Source organism: Dromaius novaehollandiae, chromosome 3, assembly GCF_036370855.1.
Source record: "Dromaius novaehollandiae isolate bDroNov1 chromosome 3, bDroNov1.hap1, whole genome shotgun sequence".
Lineage (NCBI taxonomy): Eukaryota > Metazoa > Chordata > Aves > Casuariiformes > Dromaiidae > Dromaius > Dromaius novaehollandiae.
Genome location: NC_088100.1, coordinates 121,331,114 through 121,349,114, shown reverse-complemented (window position 1 = coordinate 121,349,114; position 18,001 = coordinate 121,331,114). Strand labels below are relative to the sequence as shown.

Genomic DNA, 18,001 nt, shown 5'->3' with positions numbered 1-18,001 from the left:
ACACTGTGCATGACTTCATATATTGCTTTTGCCCACTGAAAAGAAATGAAAAGGCAAAGATGACTAGACATTTCATAAATGCTTTTCAGCCATCAGGAATTGTTTGATACTGAATTTGTTGTAACATATGGCGTGACAGTCCCTCCTAAACAGAGGCATTTAATAGAGAAAACGGTTATAAATATAGATGCAAGTAAATAGCTTTCAATGTGAAAAAAGTTCCAGCTTTAGCTTCTTTGTTTACCCAGGCTGGCTCTTGCTTAGAATGCTGTACAGCACACAGATATCTAATGGCTGAATATTAATGCAGACCATTATAGAGCACCACTATAATTAGCTTAAACAGACTTTACACTTTCCCCTCTTGTTGTCTGCTCTGGCTCCCTCTTCCAAGAACAAGCCCTGGGCATCATGTGATGCCTGCCCCCTGTACTCCCCCTCCCCCCCCCCCAAAAAAAAACCACACAACCCAGAGAATCCAAAACAAGTGATTATTCCAAAAGGGATAGTGAGAAAGAGGAAAGACAGACTGACTGCTGGCTTGGGCAATGGCTTGAAGTTTTCTGTTCGATGATAGGGATGGCACAGTGGCTTAGGCTAGCACTCCCGACTGGTTGTCCCATGCTTACTATATAATTAATTGAAGCATCTATAAATCAGCTATTGAAATGCCTCAACTTATAGCACAGCATTGTTTTAGTTATCACTGATTTGCATTAAAAGGCTGAGAGTTAAACAGTTGCAGTTCAGCAGTGAAAGCACAAGGGCAGGCCAGACCACTGGACACTGACTTCTTTGGTCGTGCTATTCCTACCCATCAGCCAGTGCCAAAACATTTAAAGAATGAGTTCAATAGCTTGTTCTTCAAAAGATTTGCCATGAATCTTAGACATTTCACTTTACCTTTTTGTGAACCAACACAGACAACGCTACAGTGCTTCACTGGTGTATCAAAGGTGGAGGAGGAAGACTGCTCAGGCCTGAGCCGCTCTGATAATATATACATCCAATATCAAGTGTAAAATGCACATTTACAACCCAGCTATATCATCATTCCAAATATCATAAGCATTTTGTGCAAACTAAAACAAAGCTTTGCGAGTAAGGTTTGTTTGCCTCACCACACCAGTACTGAGTACAGTCCTGTGACAAATGCAGCAAGCCAGATAAATTGATGACCTAGTCTTATCACAGCAAATTTTTTTTCCCCTCAAAATGGGGCTGGGTTTGGAAGGATTGGACACCTGCCATTTTCTCTGCCCTTCACTGATGAAAGTGTAAAAGGATACAAATAGCAAAGTGAGGAAAAGAAGCAAAATCATACAGGCAGAGTCTTGCCTTTTATTTGCATAGTTACTCCAGATATAAATTCAGCAAAATGGGTAGGTTTCCTCTCTCATAGGGTTGTTTCTCTAGTCTAACATGTTGTCAAAAAATACTTTTAAAAGAACAGGCTCTCTCATCTTCAGGATCAAGGGCATCTCAAAGGATTCAACCTTTAACGCAATATGAACTTCAGTATCAGCTTCATACACAGGTATAGAACCGTGGTACAGAGCAGCAAAATCCCAAATGTCCAGATCAAAGAAACACTTATTCTTTAAAGATGTGGATGCAAAGCAGAAAACCTCAGGCCTTCTGCAGATAAGATGCCAGTCTAAGACTCATGAGACAAAGGTTCAAATACCAGCTCTTCTCACTGAAGGCGTGACCTGCAGTATCTCAAATCTGGGCTGCTTCTTCTAATCAGTATGGAAGCTGCATCTCTCCACACTTGCTCTGTTGTAAGGATTTTCTAACAAAGTCTATCCCTTATTTTATATGCAAACAGTTGGGCCTGGTGGAGAACAAATATTTTTGTTTGCCAATTTTTTTTTTTTTTTAAGAGTAGAAATGTGAAATACATGTTCCTGGTCTCAAAAGATTCAGCCTGGTAGTTAGGGTACTCCCATGGACTATGGGATACTGTCACACAGCATGAGCACTTCTATCTTGCTTCTCAGGTGAATGTCCTTATCAGGAGAACATTGACAACCCCTAAGTGGGTCTCTCCTAACTTCTTTCATCCCCAGAAAGCAACAGGGTTTATTTTACTGTATTCATTATTTCATCAGAAAATGGTCCATATCTTACTCCTCCATGTACATTAAAAAAAAAAAAAAATCTGTTAAATTCACATTGGGGGCACTTGCAATTAGCACTTGCATTACAAACAATTCAAGGCTGCTCCCACTGCACAGGACAGCACGCACTGCATTAGGCTGGTTTGTCTAGCCTGCACTGTGCTTTGCAGTTGGATTTTTGAATTGGTGTTTTACTATTTTGCACACTTGTAACAACTTAACACATTTGTTTACTCAGAGCGATGTAGACATTTAGGCTCCAGGAACCTAAACCATCTTAAATACATGCTACTACAGAACACCTAGCAAGTCTAGAGTGCATTTACTATGAAATAAATTCCCTAGGTAACTTCACCTGCAAACATTATGTATTCAGTGTTATGACTGTCATCATCTGATTATATGAGTTACAGAAGATACAAGATTCAGTATTGGTGGGTAGAAGAATAGGGACACCTAGAGAATTCAAGACAGGCGTGGATTTTATGGATTACTTTCCCTGCTATTACACAATGCTGGGCTCTTAAGCTTAGCCCTCCTGTGTCGTCCCTGAAGCAGATGAAAGGGATCTCCATGACCTCACAACAAAAGAGCCTGAAAATCTTTCTCTCTAAAGCATGACTCAGGGTCTTAACTAGAGACAGGCCATATAAACACTTTTATATCTCATCCTGCCATTTAAATATTTTCACAATGGCTTTAGCTACTGGTGTTAGTCAGAAATAGCACAAGTGAGGTTAAACCCTAGAGATGTTCCTTTGTAGATCCAAAATCTTAACTGAGCACTTGATGCTTCATCCGCTTATTTTCTTTTGAGCCAGATTTAAAGAAAAGGTGGCTCCATATAGGGACATACCTGAAGAAACACACGTTTAGGTATAACTGAGAAATAAGTCTAACAGTGCCTATTAAAATGGCAATCCAGATGTAGCCTGTCCCAGAAAGTCCTTAAATTACTGATTCCTGGAATACTCTCATAGCTTCTAGCAGAGTTCTCACTGTTCCTTATAATCCTCTCCAAGCACTTACAGGCCACTGTACGGACTAAAGATAATAGTCTACATGGATCCATATCTCATCCTAGACTTCTAACTTTGCCTCATCTTCAATCATATCTTTTGAAGACAGGGACCATCTTTTCGGCCTGTACTTCACTTTGCACCTTTCATATTCATAAACAGCATCAAGGAACAGACACCAAATACTAAGCATAGTGGGGGGAAAAATGACAGACAAAGAGCAGATAGCTGAGAGACTCCTAGAAGGGTATCACCCTTTAGATTTCTATGATCGAGCCAAAATTTGGAATAGTTCCCTTTCCAAAAATTGGAATAAAAATCAGTTTTACAGTTTTTCTTAATATACAAACCACTGGGTATCATATAGGAGAGTGTAATCCCTCCATTAAAAAAAAGGCAAAAAAAGCTTTTTGAAGATCAGAACATACATAATCAGCTAATCGGAAGAAAACTAAACATGCTAGTGTTTTTAAGGTTGAAAACACCAGAATCTCAGTGACTCCAACTGCTGCACACCAAACAGTCCACACAACTATAGCAAGTTTCTCCAGCTGGATGCCTGGCACATTGTTTAAGGCCAGAAGAAATCAATAAAAGTTAGCATGAGCTCCTCCAACACAGCAGTTCCTACCTTCTGGCTGAAGCTGTGAGTCTTTAGGAAGGCACTCTTCACATAAAATCTCCAATACAGAGAAGACAAACATTTTCAGTTGGACTTCTACTGATAACCAGATCCCTGGACACTACCAATCCTTTTTTCTGAACCAAGACAGCTATAAATGAGTAAATCTATATAGGAATTTAGACTAACTCTTGACAGAACACTCCTGAATGCAAGCGCTAAGCATATGGGATGTAGTTTGTTTGATGATCTTTACCAAATAAAGTTGAATCTTACTGCATTACATATGCAACATACTGATTTTCTGTCTAGCTTTTCTTTTCACTAACAGCAAAACGAAGACCACAGTAACCTTCCTACAAGCAGTCACAGAAGCTATTCTGTGTTTTTATTACCTGGAAATATCAGTCTAATTCTCTGCTCAAGGAGCCTTTCTACACAATTATGATAAAAGTGAGTGCTTTTCCCCTGCCTTGTACAAAAATAACATTCTGGCCTGTGGCTCCAAATCCACTTGCTCCTCTGCATTTCTTGGCTGTTTCCAGAATTCTATTTATTACAGCTATAGAAGCTTTTTTGTGCTTTACAATTACTGCCAGATTTGCCACTCACCATTCCCAGTCATCATTCAGGCAGACAAATATTCTATGGACAGTATAAATACAGATAAATATGAAAGATCTGGAATTCTAGCCATAGCAAGCCAGTGATGAATTGAAGGCAAAACTCATAGCAAGCCAGGTCACCTCTCTACATGGTCTCAGAGGAGAACAGAGAAATATATGACTCCCAAAGCAGATCTGCAGCTTCATTTTGAATCATACCCTGTGTCAGGCACCTTACAACAGCTGCTATGTATGACCAAATCACCCTGAAATAGTCCTTAAAGAGGCAAATAAACTCATATTTCCTCATACTAGAAGCAGTCTATCTGATGTTAGTAGGCATATTCAAGAGCGGCTGAACATTAACTTGTTAAAAAAGTGACCATTTTCAACACCTTCACTAAGCAAAGCTTCAGGCAAAATGTAAACTCATGCCTCTTATCTCAGAGATGGAACTATACCTAGCAAAGCTCAATGAAATGTAAAGTCTTGTTTTTTGTTCAGTTCACATGGATGATTTTCAGAGGCAATTATGCCCCCCATATTTTCAGCTACTGCTCGTACATACTTTTATGGAACTGCCAAATATCACCCAATTAATTTTCTCCCAAAGAATCATGACTAATGTCTAAAAACATTTTCTTACCATTATTTCTTTTAAATGGGATGTTCAGGTCTCTTCAATCACTTCATGATTTGACCCTTCATGGTATGTTTTTTTTCTAAAAATTCACACTTTACCGCAGAAAATATGAGGGATAGATGTTCAGGTGTGGTAGCCCTTTTCTGTTGCTAAAACAAACACCCTGCTGAGTTCTCTCTGGAAAAGAAAAAGAAACCCCCCCCACAAAACTCCAAAAACTAGGATTTAAAGATGGAGAGGGAAAAAAAAAAAATCTAAAATTATATAAAATACCAAGACCAAGCAACACAATTCAGATTATGAACTTACTGGAGGAAAGGCTATCCATGCTTGCAAAGCTTTTAAAACAATAGAACTTGTGTGTTACTAAGACTCAAATCTGAAAAAAAAAAAGCCCTAGTAATTGAGGATTGAACTTACAGGTTCAATCACGCGCAAAAAAACTTTACACCAAAGATAGCTGCAGTTTCTAAGCTTTTACCTTCTGGAACAACAGAGGCTCTTTAGTCCTAACTTTCTTAAAACAAAAGAAAAAAGCAAAGCTATGATGTCCCTTCTCCAAAGACATATGTGGGAAAATATAATGTTCTTTTTATTAACAAAATATCACAGATATTTTCCCCAAAAGTGCATTTTGACACTGTAAAACTTTTGTTCAAACTGAAGAACTCCATCTTTCTTCCCTTACACTCAGATGCTAGATTTAGACAGACATAGCCCTAAAAGTAAGAGTTTTAAGCAAATAAAAGTAACGTATAAAATGGAAGTACCTTGCTTTCAGCTCCAGTGTCTTTAGAACAGACAGCAAAGAAGCCCAAGGTGGGCTTTAGATACACACCAGTTTACCAAAACAAACAAACACCCCCCCACCTTCCCCCCAAAAGAATAGCACTCTCAAGATTACACTGAGTACTTGCAGCAACTACTACAGAGTCTGTGGATGCTAAACCAAAAAATAAGGTTGCATTTATATTATGATCCTTAAGTATGTAATGTAGAAAACTAATTTCAGCCATCTTGCTATGAGAATTTTGGCCTACATTTTGTAAAACATACTATGTAAGAAGTCATACAAGATGTGCAAACTTAAATCAGCACCACTACACGAAACGTAAGATTTCCTTTCTGGGCTTTTCTACATATGAGTTTCTAATACAGCTAGCAATTGTAAAATAGCATTCAAGCTATTTGCTGTAGTTTGCTTGAAAGGTTAACTTCATTCTGAATTTAGGAACTCTAATAATACAGTCCTAAAGCAATTGCTTGGAACAATTCAGTCATAATGCTGTATATTTTTCTCGGTTAATAAATAACAGCATTGTCTTAAACATAAGACATTTATTAGAGAATGGTATGCATTACTACCATTGCCCATATCTTCATAAATTGGTTCCAGCCCTTGCCAACAAGCATAGCTCCAAATGGATAGAGTCCAGAAACAGAATGTTTCTCTAAGATATAAACTAGCAACCTATGATTAATCTCAGAAATTCCATAATGTATTATATCCATTTCTTAGCATATGCTATATTAAATATAAGCAGTAATGCCACGCATAAGTTATTCTTGTGTAGGAGCAAATTCTTCTCTGGCCCACATACAGAAAGACTGGAGTGACATCTGCTGTTTAACATGCAGTTTTAAGAAAAAGACTTTTTACTTAGCAGCCATTTTGATTAAACAGATGTAATGGAACTATCATCATCATCTTCACTCCTGAAGACGAGACTCAAATGTACTTGTTTATTTGCCTCTCAAAATGCTGCTGTTCATTTGAACACCAATATAAAGTAGTTCTTGAAGAGAATTTACATTCACAGTGACATCAAATGCATATAGCTCTTCTTGTTTGAAACTAAAAATACTTCAGTTCTCAAAGGAAGATTTAACACAGCATTTCTCATTAGTGAAAATCTAAACCAATTTCTCTGCTGTTTAGCTTTGGATATGAATACAGCATTGGAAGGACTTTCATCATACCAGTAAAAGAAAAAGCATTGGATTATTCAGGGTGAGGTTTGAGTATTTCACTTTTTTAGCATTTTGTATTATATTCTTGTAGTTACTGCCACATATAAAAGAGTTTATTTTCAAAGGTAAGAGAAAGCAGGGACATCTTCCATTGTCTTAGCTATTCCCTGATTAATCAATCCCTAATTAATTTGAACTGAGAGTAGATTTCAATCAGAGATGTTCCCAACTGGGAAACATTAGCACATTTGAGTGGCCATAACAAACACTTCTTCAGCAATTATCTACAATATTGAACAGGTGTAGCTCATGGTCAAATTCATGTTTACAAGTAAAGCATCATGACAGAACAGTTCAAGACCTGAGATAATTCAGGGAACACACTTAAGTCAAACATCAAGCATGGAAACTAATACTGTTTAAGCAATAGAAGGATAGACAGTGTTTGAGCAGACACTTCTAGGATTGTTATTTTAAGTAGACAAATGGAACTTAAGTACAATTTAGAAATCTAATTTTCCTTTTCTCATCTTTATTTTTTAGTTATTTGTTAGCCTGATCCCAGCAACAATGAAAAACAAGGAGCCGGGATTACGGCATATAAAACCAAGTGAAGAATTTGTCCTATCTTTGTTAGTTACACAAGGAACATTTTATTGCTTGCTTGCTTAAAATGGGAATAAGAGTAACATGATAGAAAAGAGAGAGAGGGAAGAAGTTGGCATAAATTGTCTTCCACGCCACATATATCACTGTTCAGTAGACACTGTGTTAGAGCAAAGTAAACACAGAAAAATTCACTTTTTTGAATCACTTCCTAGATTACCACATTAATACAGCAAGGGTGGAACCATTCATGGATCCTTCAGCTATGTCACGTATGCTCTCATGTCTATCCTTAGACCATGTTTAAATAGACTTTTATAGGCACCAGTAAATGGTCTTCCCTCATTCTTCAAAGTTCCAGCCTGGGAATCCTACATAAGGCAGCTCACGCTCTGTTCCAAGCTAGTTCCCATTTAGTTCCACTTCTCAAAAGATATTTCTCCTTCTCAGGCTTCCCAGAAGGCTAACAGGTTAGGAAGCTGCTTTCTCTAAGCACACCTTCAAGACCTCTTTTCTTTACAAGTAGATCCTAGCCAAAAAAAAGGAAAAAGTGCTTTCTAACATCTCAAACACTAGCAGGCTGGTATATCAGTTTCTACTTCAGTGAAGTCTTTTTTCAACTTCAGGATCAATCTAACAGCTATCCTCCTCACTTACTTAGCACAGACATCTTCAGATAACAGCAACAGCATTAAATGATCTGGCTCTCAAATAGGAACAGTGCTCTATTACAGCTGCCCTAGATATCCCTCATCAGGAACCATACTTTACATTCTTAACAGGGCACGACCAATAAATTTAGGTTTTTATTTACCCCTTTCTGTTTTGTCACAGGTTGTTCCTTTTAGCTAGTGGATCTCCAGGAGCAGCATGTATGTCTCCTGAAGTGCTCACTACAGAAACAGAACAATCTCTTTTTCCAGCACCTCTTCCAGGTCTTAGGCTTTGCTAACACGTAGTGTTCTTCAGTAGCTCAACTTTTTTCCTCAAGTTCCTTTAAAATCAGCAATTTTTCCATGTTCTTCAACATCAAACAAAAAGAGCACTCACAAAACTACTTCCTCTGAGGTATTTCTGTAACCCAAGAGGTTATGCCAAAGTCTGCAGTGAATTTCTCCTACCAGCTTTGCCCTTGTCAGATGCATTTTTCTTCTGCTATCTATCATATTCTGCCCACATCTTCAACTGTTTTGCTTTACTAATTACCTTTTCTATCATCTGCTGTATTTCTGCTCTTCAGCATCTGAATACCACCCTAGTTCAAGTCACTGTCTTCCTTATAGACAAAGGAAAGCATACCCAACAGACTATAGAGTGTTAGTGACGAGCAAGATTTGGAAACGAGGGGGTATTTCCTTAGCATTTGGCTCTAGCAGCCTCTGTCAACATCTGTATCAGCAAATAAGGAGGACATTTAGGTGCAGATTTTGCGCAATGAAACTGTTGGGGCTGAGGACCCTGTAGCGACATGATGCTTTTCTGACTAGCTCTAGCTTGGTCCTGTGGACCAAGGGCCCATTAACACCTGGAGCTTATCAGACAAGTGCCTAGCATGTATCTGTCAGTTTAGTGTCATCCAAAAAAAAACCAGTTCATCTGATCAGACACTGTTCCACAATACAAAACAGAATATACTACATTGGAAGATTTACCCTCAAAAGTGCACTCCTAATCCAATCAAATCCCACCCTCTCTCTCAAACCTGTAAGACACCACTGATATTCAGACTTATAGTGCCTTATTTTTCTATGCCTAGCACTATCCATACCATAGACCATTCCATATAGCAGTGGAGAAACACACCCACAGACAGAACCAGTCACGTAAGACCAGTTACGCTTTCTCTTTGGTATTTGCAGATTACCCAGGAAAGCAACATCTGTGTTGTACATGTCCTATCCCTAACTCTAGTCCCTTCCCAACTCCGTAGCTACACAGTGTATCAGCTTAAGTAACTTCCACTCATCTTGAGGGTCTGGAATTCCCTGGAATATGCCAAGTCCCATAAATATTGAGACTTTGGAGACTTTAGGTTCTCAAACCTCTCCCTGTTCCCTATTCCTAGCCCTACTAGTAACCCTGTTACTAGTTAAAGCTTGGTACCCACTAATACACATTAACAAGGAGTAATAAATCTGGGAATAACGATACTCTCACTTCTGACTCTCAAACTCACAGTCTTTCAAGTAACGAAATTGCAGTAGTCCCTACTACTCCCTTAAAATCACTAAGTTGTAACTCTTGAGTATACTGTTTATTAGCAGAGAATCCTCTTAGTCTCATACTGAAGCAATAATGACTCAGAGTCCAGCTGAGTCATCGCTACAAACTGCAAAACTAGTTTTTCCCCTGACCTCTTATTTTCTTTACCCAGTACTCACCAGGTGTAACAGACTGGAGTAACTAAGGATGGCTTTTAAAGAGGCAGAAGGGGCTGTCTAGCTTCTCTATTTGCAAAAGGCTTTATTATATTATATAAAGTAAGAAAGCTACAGATAAGAAATAGCTGTTGTGTTGCGGTATGCTGCCAAGCAAATGCTTAGTGGACAACATACAATAGTGTTATAATAGTAAGAAGCTAGTATTTAGTGTGTACTTGAAGAAATCTAATGTTGTTATTTTCTGTTCTGACAAAGACACTAGTAGTCAATCAGGAAAATCCAGACTCATCCGCGACATGTATGTTATGATATTCCGTAACTGTGAAGTTAAGACTGGAGTGCTACCGGCCATAAAGTTAACTAGTACTATAAAATAAATAACTTGTATTAGCTCTGGTTAAAGATACTCAGGTTCTAGAAATAAAGAAATATATTGTAATGTGGTTAGCTACTGAATTCTCACAAAGCCCATCTGCACAGTTTATAAGCCTGCTAGAAGCAGTCTCTTTTGCAACAAAAACAAACTATTTCTGCATCTTGGTCTCAGAACAGTAGTAAAGGCAAATCCAGTTTAGCTCTTCCTATGACACTGACTGACTCATATACAGATACTGATTTTTCTGAGATTGAAGAGTATAGTACTTATGAGTCACTTCACGTGGTGCTGCTGAAAATGTGACAAATACTATATTTTGCTGTTCAGCACAGCAAACTAAGGGCACAAGTAAAACTCAGAAGTTTAGTTTTGGGGTAAGGTGAATTCTGTTTTGCAGATGCTCTGCTGCACTTGTGATAATTCAAGCAGTATTTTTCTTATAAGCTTTGGCAACAATAAATTCTCTCTTCCCTTAGAGAGATCAAAAGCTGTAATACTTGGTTAACTTCGAAATGCCCAAACACTTCTGAAAAAATCAATATCATTCTACTGATAAAAAGGTTAGGTTTCCTGAACTCGTAAATCCATTTCTACGCTATCTTCGAGGATCTGCATCAGTTAATATGATATGAGGATCTGGTGTGAAACACATGCAGAGCGCACACTCAGAAGACATGCATGGTGCAGTAAGAATTTGAGGTGTCTGACAACACTTGTATTTCAAGTTGAACCATTCCTGCATAGGGCTACAAATTCACATTTCTCTGGATGTGCACTGAACATGTAAGGCAATGAACTAGGCTACTGTTACCTACAGTAACATGGTGCTCCTGGAGTCGGGGGGTGGGGGGGGGGGGAGAGAAGTCTCCTGGTTCAATACTTAGGGAGCACAGGGGAGTTTTTCCTAGCAGATTAGTTTTCAAGGAGCCTATATAAATCCTGGGCAAAGTTCCTTTAGTGAAATGCCTATGTTCTTTTAGTAAGGATTCGAGTTTGTTTCGAATTATCTATTTCTCTATTCCCATGTAACAAATAATTTTTCATTTTAACATCTGGATCTTATTCAGAACTCCTCACCCACAAATCTCTATGCTTTAAAATTAATAACCCTGAGCAAACTGTGGAAGGCAACCCGCATGGCTGAGGTCATGATCAGAAAACACTAGTCTTTTAGTAATAACCATGTAATGCTAACTTCTCCTGCAGAACAGACTTTAAATTTCAAGGAGAATGAGAGAATAAAACCATAGCGGCTTCTCAAAGGACTTAGAAATTGGAATATTTCATTTTCTAAATCCCAAAACACAGGGAAGAAATTGCCCTTTTTGCATCTAAGTACATTTTATCATGAAACATGGGAGTGGATATTTTCATGCTGCTCTTCAATTCAGAATCAAAGTTCTGTTTACTTGCATTTCAGAAAAATACTGAAGTTGGATACCTAAGTTACCCAGTAAAAGTTATAAGAACACTGTAGCACAACTGGGAACTGAACAAAACTGCTCCTAAGATAGGTTGCTAGCTTCATCCTTCATCCTTCTTTTCAGTCACATTGGGAATTTGTTATTAAAAGCATATTTACACATGACAATCTTTGTTTGGTTCAGGTCTACATGAATTTTTACCTACTCACCAAAAACTAAATCTAACCAAAGATTTGCTCTACCTCAGAAAGTTTACACTTTCTTTTGCTATTATTAAAATACTTTAGACAATAGCATGATACATTTTGCTAAGTTTTCCAGATGCTTTCACAATATTCTAACTATTCTGATTTTTTTAAAACTGAGGGGAAGAAAAACAAGAATGGAATCAGAGGCAACTCAGCTGTTTTAGAGTGGCTGTGAACTGATCTGTAGATACCAAGAAAAGTGGATACTAGCAACTACTTCTACTTAAATATTGCTTTAATTTTCATTTAACAGCCATCCTTACTAAACTCAACGTTTTTGCACTGCATGACAAGCTGCTATTATGGAAAGTAAAATACTCTAATTTGGTACTCTGTGTTAGAGATTCATCATTAGCTGAAGTATCAACAAGATTCTTCTGTGTTTTAAAATACACACCATCATTTAGCTCCATTATTCTTGATGTTTTCATGCTTCATGGTATATGGGAGGATCAACAGATGAAAACATTCTTTTCATTAAGTAACTTTAAACAGTCTTCATCTTAACACTTGTAATACTTTTTCAAATTCCCAATTGATGTCTTATAGCACTAAAACAATCACTTCAGTTAAAGAGATACAGCAATCTAAATAGCTTCACATTTTTTACAGTGATGAGATTTTATACTCCTAAAAATGAAAAGGACTGTGTAAAAAGATCTGAAAAATTCTATTTTTAATTACATATTTCAAAATTGAGTTATACAAAACAATTTCACTATTGAAATTCAGTACATATATTAAAAGCTTAGGAGACCAGGAAACAAATAAGCAGACTAGTCTGCAAGTAACTCAGTTACTTTGGGGAAAGCCATGTCATCAACAACTTGATCCTTGGTGCGTGAAAACAAAGAGAGAGAAGAAAAGAGGTAAAGAAAATGAATTTAAGCAAGAAACTGTAACATCCCTTTTGATCTTGCATGCAAGCTGAAATGAAAAAAGGTAAGTTTCAATCACTCAGTTTACAGCTCTATTTAAAGACCAAAACAAGCTGTAGCAGCTTAAAGCCTTACTTCATTAAAAGAAAAGAAGTTATGTGCAGTCAAGGAGTTAACTGAATGGTAAGTGGAACATTCTTACTTGCACCGTTGCTTAAGATGATAAGGACATCGTTATTTACAAACTGTTCTGTGTTCCACAGAATACAATAAAGTTCCACTGTACAAAAGTCTCCCCCCCTCCCACTCAGTCTGCCATTTCTTTTCAAGTCTTCCACTACCTGCTACCTTAAGATCTTGAGGTTTAATTTTAGTACCTTGCTAAATACGTTACTTATATGATTTGAAAATCTTGCAGTAATTTAGAAACAGGAAATGTATATGGTGAGAAGATCTTCAAAACAAAATTTGAAAATAAGATGGCTCAAGGTATTTGCTAAGGAAAGCCTTCACTCAGTTTTTACTGACAAAATTAAAACTACCAATGATAAATATCTTGCTGCAATACAATAGTCCATCTGAGTGCATAAAGCTTTTGTTGAGGCTACATAAAGTCTAATCTACAACATACACATTTTCTCATCAGCTCATTTTCTCATCAACTCAGTAAAATTTTCCACATTTCTCAGAAGAGACCAGAGCTAACAGACATTCAACACTTGCATAATACATGAAGAACATCAAGTGGGTCACCTTAAATTCAGCACTAAATATATTGAAAGAGCACATTCACATCTCCTGCAAGCATGCAAAAAAATTCATAACTTTTGAAGTGTCATTCACTAGTCTGAATACACTACTTTGAATACTCTAAGTCACATGTTACTATGATTCGGTGTATACTTGGCTAATCATGTAGCAGTTTCTAACAAAAAAATATTTGAAAAGGCCAGAAAGCACAGTAGATTAAGAATCAGAAAGTTAATTAATGGCCAGCAGTGTTTGATTTAAAATTTGTCTGTTGTCCATACTCTGATTACTAAGTGTATCGTAACATGTTATATATTACTCTGCTTTCAAGTAAGTAGCTTGCTGTGCAATACAATTCACATAAGAACAGAACTAATTTTGATCTTCAATTATGCATGAAAGATCTAAAATCAGACTGGCTGTCTCCACAGCTACTTGTAAGCCACTACATTTTGCAGCAAAACAGTCCAGTGTCAGAAAGTCAGTAGCTTTTACTGAAGGCTCTTTAGGGCAGCTCTGTAGAACAGGAGAGCTAAACTGGCTTTGCAAAACCCTCCAATTGAGATTCTGAGTGTTATTGTTAATCCCGCAGCCACATTTTAAAACTAAATCTGACCAGCTAGAGACAGAAGAAAAACCTGATGGAACAAGCCAACAGTGTCCATAAACCATGTCTGTAAAAATGTCTCCATCATCATGGTTCAGAGAGCAAGCTACAGACTCCAGTGAGCGGCAAAAGGCATCGGCAACCAATTGGTATTGCGTCTGAGAACAATCTATAGCTTTAAAACTGCTAGTCGACAGATTATAACTCTAAAAAACAAAACAGAAAAATCAACAGAAAATTAGAAAACTCTTTTACAGAAATAATGTCATCAAACATATATAGTACTGTTGCAATTTTTAAACAGACGATTCACATCAGTCAACTAAAAAAAATTGTTAATGTGATGGATTTTCCCAATAGTCAAGATTTCCAGACAAGTCAGAGTTGAGTTCTGCATGATCAGCACAAAAAAATAAAAATGAGTAGAATTTTTGTAAGTTAAACACATGAAAAAAATGAACACTTCCTATAATTAATGGATACCTAAAGCGACATTAAGGAGTACGAATACAGTAAAATTAACATGAGAGAAATCCTGAAACAGAAGTCATTAGAACTGAGTATTTCAAAATAGTTGTTAGAGAATAAAAGTGCAACATATATTAATTTAATATACTGAAGACAAGTGTTTTAACTGCAACAGTAATTCTATATAAACTAAGTTCTTGTTTCCTGAGTACGTTAAGCAGCTTTAAATAATCTCACAAGGCCTTACATACCTTGTGTCTTATGTAGGAAGCCAAGTGAGTTTCTGTACAGCCACCTCCTAACAGTGCCAAGGGTTCCTTGAGTGTTAACTGTAGCACATGCTCTGCAGTTTCATAGGCACGCTGAAACCATATGAATTTGTCATTACACATACCATAATAGGCCTCCCTCTTTTAAAAAACACTATTGAAACAAAATTTTGAGTAATTTCTGGGATATACTTTGTAAAGTTGAATTAAGTGCAAACATAGACCTGCTGAGGGATTTCCAAAACATGCTTATTTAATGAGAAATTCTGTTTATTTGTCCACGCCTTGAGTTGAAAAGCATAAGTGAAATAGCTGTATCTGATTTGTTTTCGCAAAAGGGAATTGTTCAGAAAATGCAAACAGTAACAATATCACTTTTAGAGCAACTATTCAATACAGAGTTATGCTTGACTACAGTTGCAGGTGTTGCCACTGACCTTCCGCTAGGCAATTTTTTCCTCATCCTCTCATAGATCAAGTAATGAGAATGAAAATATTTCTCCAGCACTGGCCTCAAAAACAGGTGGAAAAAATCTTCTGCCTCTAAATGACTTCCATGATTAAAATAGAGGCATTACATGAACAAGAGCACTTCAAGGTTCTTGTAATTCCAGAAAGAGGTAGTTTCTGAATTCTTTTCTGAAGTTATGTACTTAAAATCTCATTAAGCTCCATTAAGGTACTGAAAACCTCTTTTCTAAGCTCACTTTATTTATACTGTTCATTACTCTCACTCTTTTTTTTCCACTGAAAGTATGTTTTTTTCAATGAAATACTTCAGGAAAATTTGCCTACCTTCAATTCATCCCATGTGGTTTCATTTCTGTTACAGAGCATCAAGTTGCAGACAACTGTGTCATTAGGAATTAGATGCACAAAACATTTTGAAGCAAAACTCTCAGTGCACACATCCTTCAAACTGCCATAACAACTGGGAGAGAAAGAATATATGGAAGCTATCGGCTTTGAACCTGTTCAGTTAAGAAAAGCAGAGAACAGCATGTATTACTTTCATCAGACTCATTGTCTGTTGCATTTCACAAAGCATGAACTTATTTCTTTCTCTTAGATTTTTAAATAAGTGTTCTTCCAGGTATGTTCGCAGAACACTTCAATCTACAGAGGAAATCTTTAGCAAAAACTAACACAATGTTTTATAAGTGTAAAATTTAGTGATAATTGATGATAAAAGAAGTAATTTCATTGTTTTGATTAGACGGAGTTTAAAAATAATCTACATCTGCCATCCATTTCTATCATTCCTTGAGCAGCAAGCAGTACTCGTGCACTTATGTCATCATTATAGCTAGTCAGCACAAAACTGATCACCTTAAAAAAAAAAAAAAAAGTTTTCAAACTATAAGAGAATGGCAACTCTTATTCTGCAGCTAAGGTAGGATAAAAACAGAAATAAGAATCCTTACCCTGCAACCACACTAACCTATTTCACTCACTACATATTTTGTAGGTTTTTATTATGAGACAAACATTAAGAAAAAACTCTAAAACTCACTTCTTACCTGTCATTTGACTCAGGGGCTCCATCACAGACAGTCCAGCTCTGTCTACAGCAACAACATGATTCTCTTTCAGATACTGTTTCAAGGATGGATGGATAACTTTCTGGCACACTACAAGGCCAATCTCATCATTAACCAGCTGCTTTCCTACATTAAGTAACTGATCCAGTTCTGACATTTCTAGAGAAATTCTGTGATGAACTGTTATACTTCCTTCTTCTGGGTTGAAAAGGTCTCCTGACATAGACACACAAAAAAGTGCTATCTTGATAACGTTTGAAGAAGTTCTTTTGACAGATAGTGGTTTTGCCAATTGATTTTCTGGTGTTTCTAGCAGTAGTCCAGGAAAAACCGTAGAATCCACAACTCTTCTACCTTTCACAGGCACTATTATACACTTTCCTAAAACAGCATTAGTTTCAACATGACATGGAACAGTGAGCAAAAAAGCCTTTACAATCAGCATGGTGAGATGATCGACTTCTGTTTTACTAAGCATGCAAGCAGGTTTGCTTGTTAATACGCTACGCACCAAACAAAAAAGAGTGTCAAGATTGCTAAAATCCACAGATACTCGACAACCACAGGCCTCAGATCTGAGGTAGTCAGTACATAAGTTCAGAAGATGTTTGCTTATTTTAATAACAGTACAAGACAAGAAGTTTATGCTTTTAAAGTTTTCAATCAAGCTACAGCAAAGAATGGCAGTAAATAAGCCACAGTCACTGAAGCGCGATATATGATTCTGTACAGAGGCTGTCAAAACCTTTAATATAGGATGACTGACAGGAAGACAACGGAGTACAGCTGAAGATTGTGAAGTTGTACAAACATAGCCTCCCATACCATTGTGGAGCTGTTTAAGCCTACCAGCAGGGCCGTAGCAAGATTTCAATGCACCACTTAGCACAGACAGTGACTGATGAACTACATCTTTAGTTAAAGGTTCAGTAATACATAATGAAGGCTTTTTAGCTTCAACACGTGACATTTTGAAAATAAGATTTTAATTCTGGCCAGTGAAACACCAGATTTCATTTTCACTTGATTCTCAAATTCACAGCACTTTTAAAATGGTACATTTTTATTCTTTACAGTACAACAACATTCATTTAGCTGTTCACCACAAATCTTTTAAAATCTGGTTTAAATACTATCGTGAGACAAACATGTAATGGCAGCAGAAAGCTATTTCATTCACGACGACCTTTTTTAGTTTCCGAATGCGATTGAACAGATTTTTTTGCAACTACGTTTACAAGCATACTACCAACATGGACACCTATAAGTGACAGTCCAGCCACAAGCAGAAGGTTCTTCCTACTCCAGCTAGTTTTCATCTTGTCTTTTCGCAGCATTCACAGATGAAAAGCTTCAGAACTAATTACACCTAAAATAAACATAACATGAAGATATTAGTGCAATCTTACAACAACATTGTATAGCATGAACTGTTATTCTATTTTCCACGAAAAACTCACATATGCACTA

The 18,001-nt window shown here is 37.0% G+C and overlaps 1 protein-coding gene across 1 annotated transcript; it reads right to left on the bottom strand.

Moving 5' to 3' along the window:
* Positions 1-12,677: 12,677 nt before the first annotated feature.
* MKKS (MKKS centrosomal shuttling protein) lies at positions 12,678-17,708 on the bottom strand. The gene is made up of 4 exons (XM_026094610.2): positions 16,511-17,708; positions 15,786-15,961; positions 14,973-15,083; positions 12,678-14,459 (listed from the first exon to the last, which is right to left on the bottom strand). Exons 1-4 carry the CDS (start codon positions 17,499-17,501, stop codon positions 14,019-14,021), a joined length of 1,719 nt encoding a protein of 572 aa, XP_025950395.2. The 5' UTR covers positions 17,502-17,708; the 3' UTR covers positions 12,678-14,018.
* Positions 17,709-18,001: the final 293 nt, after the last annotated feature.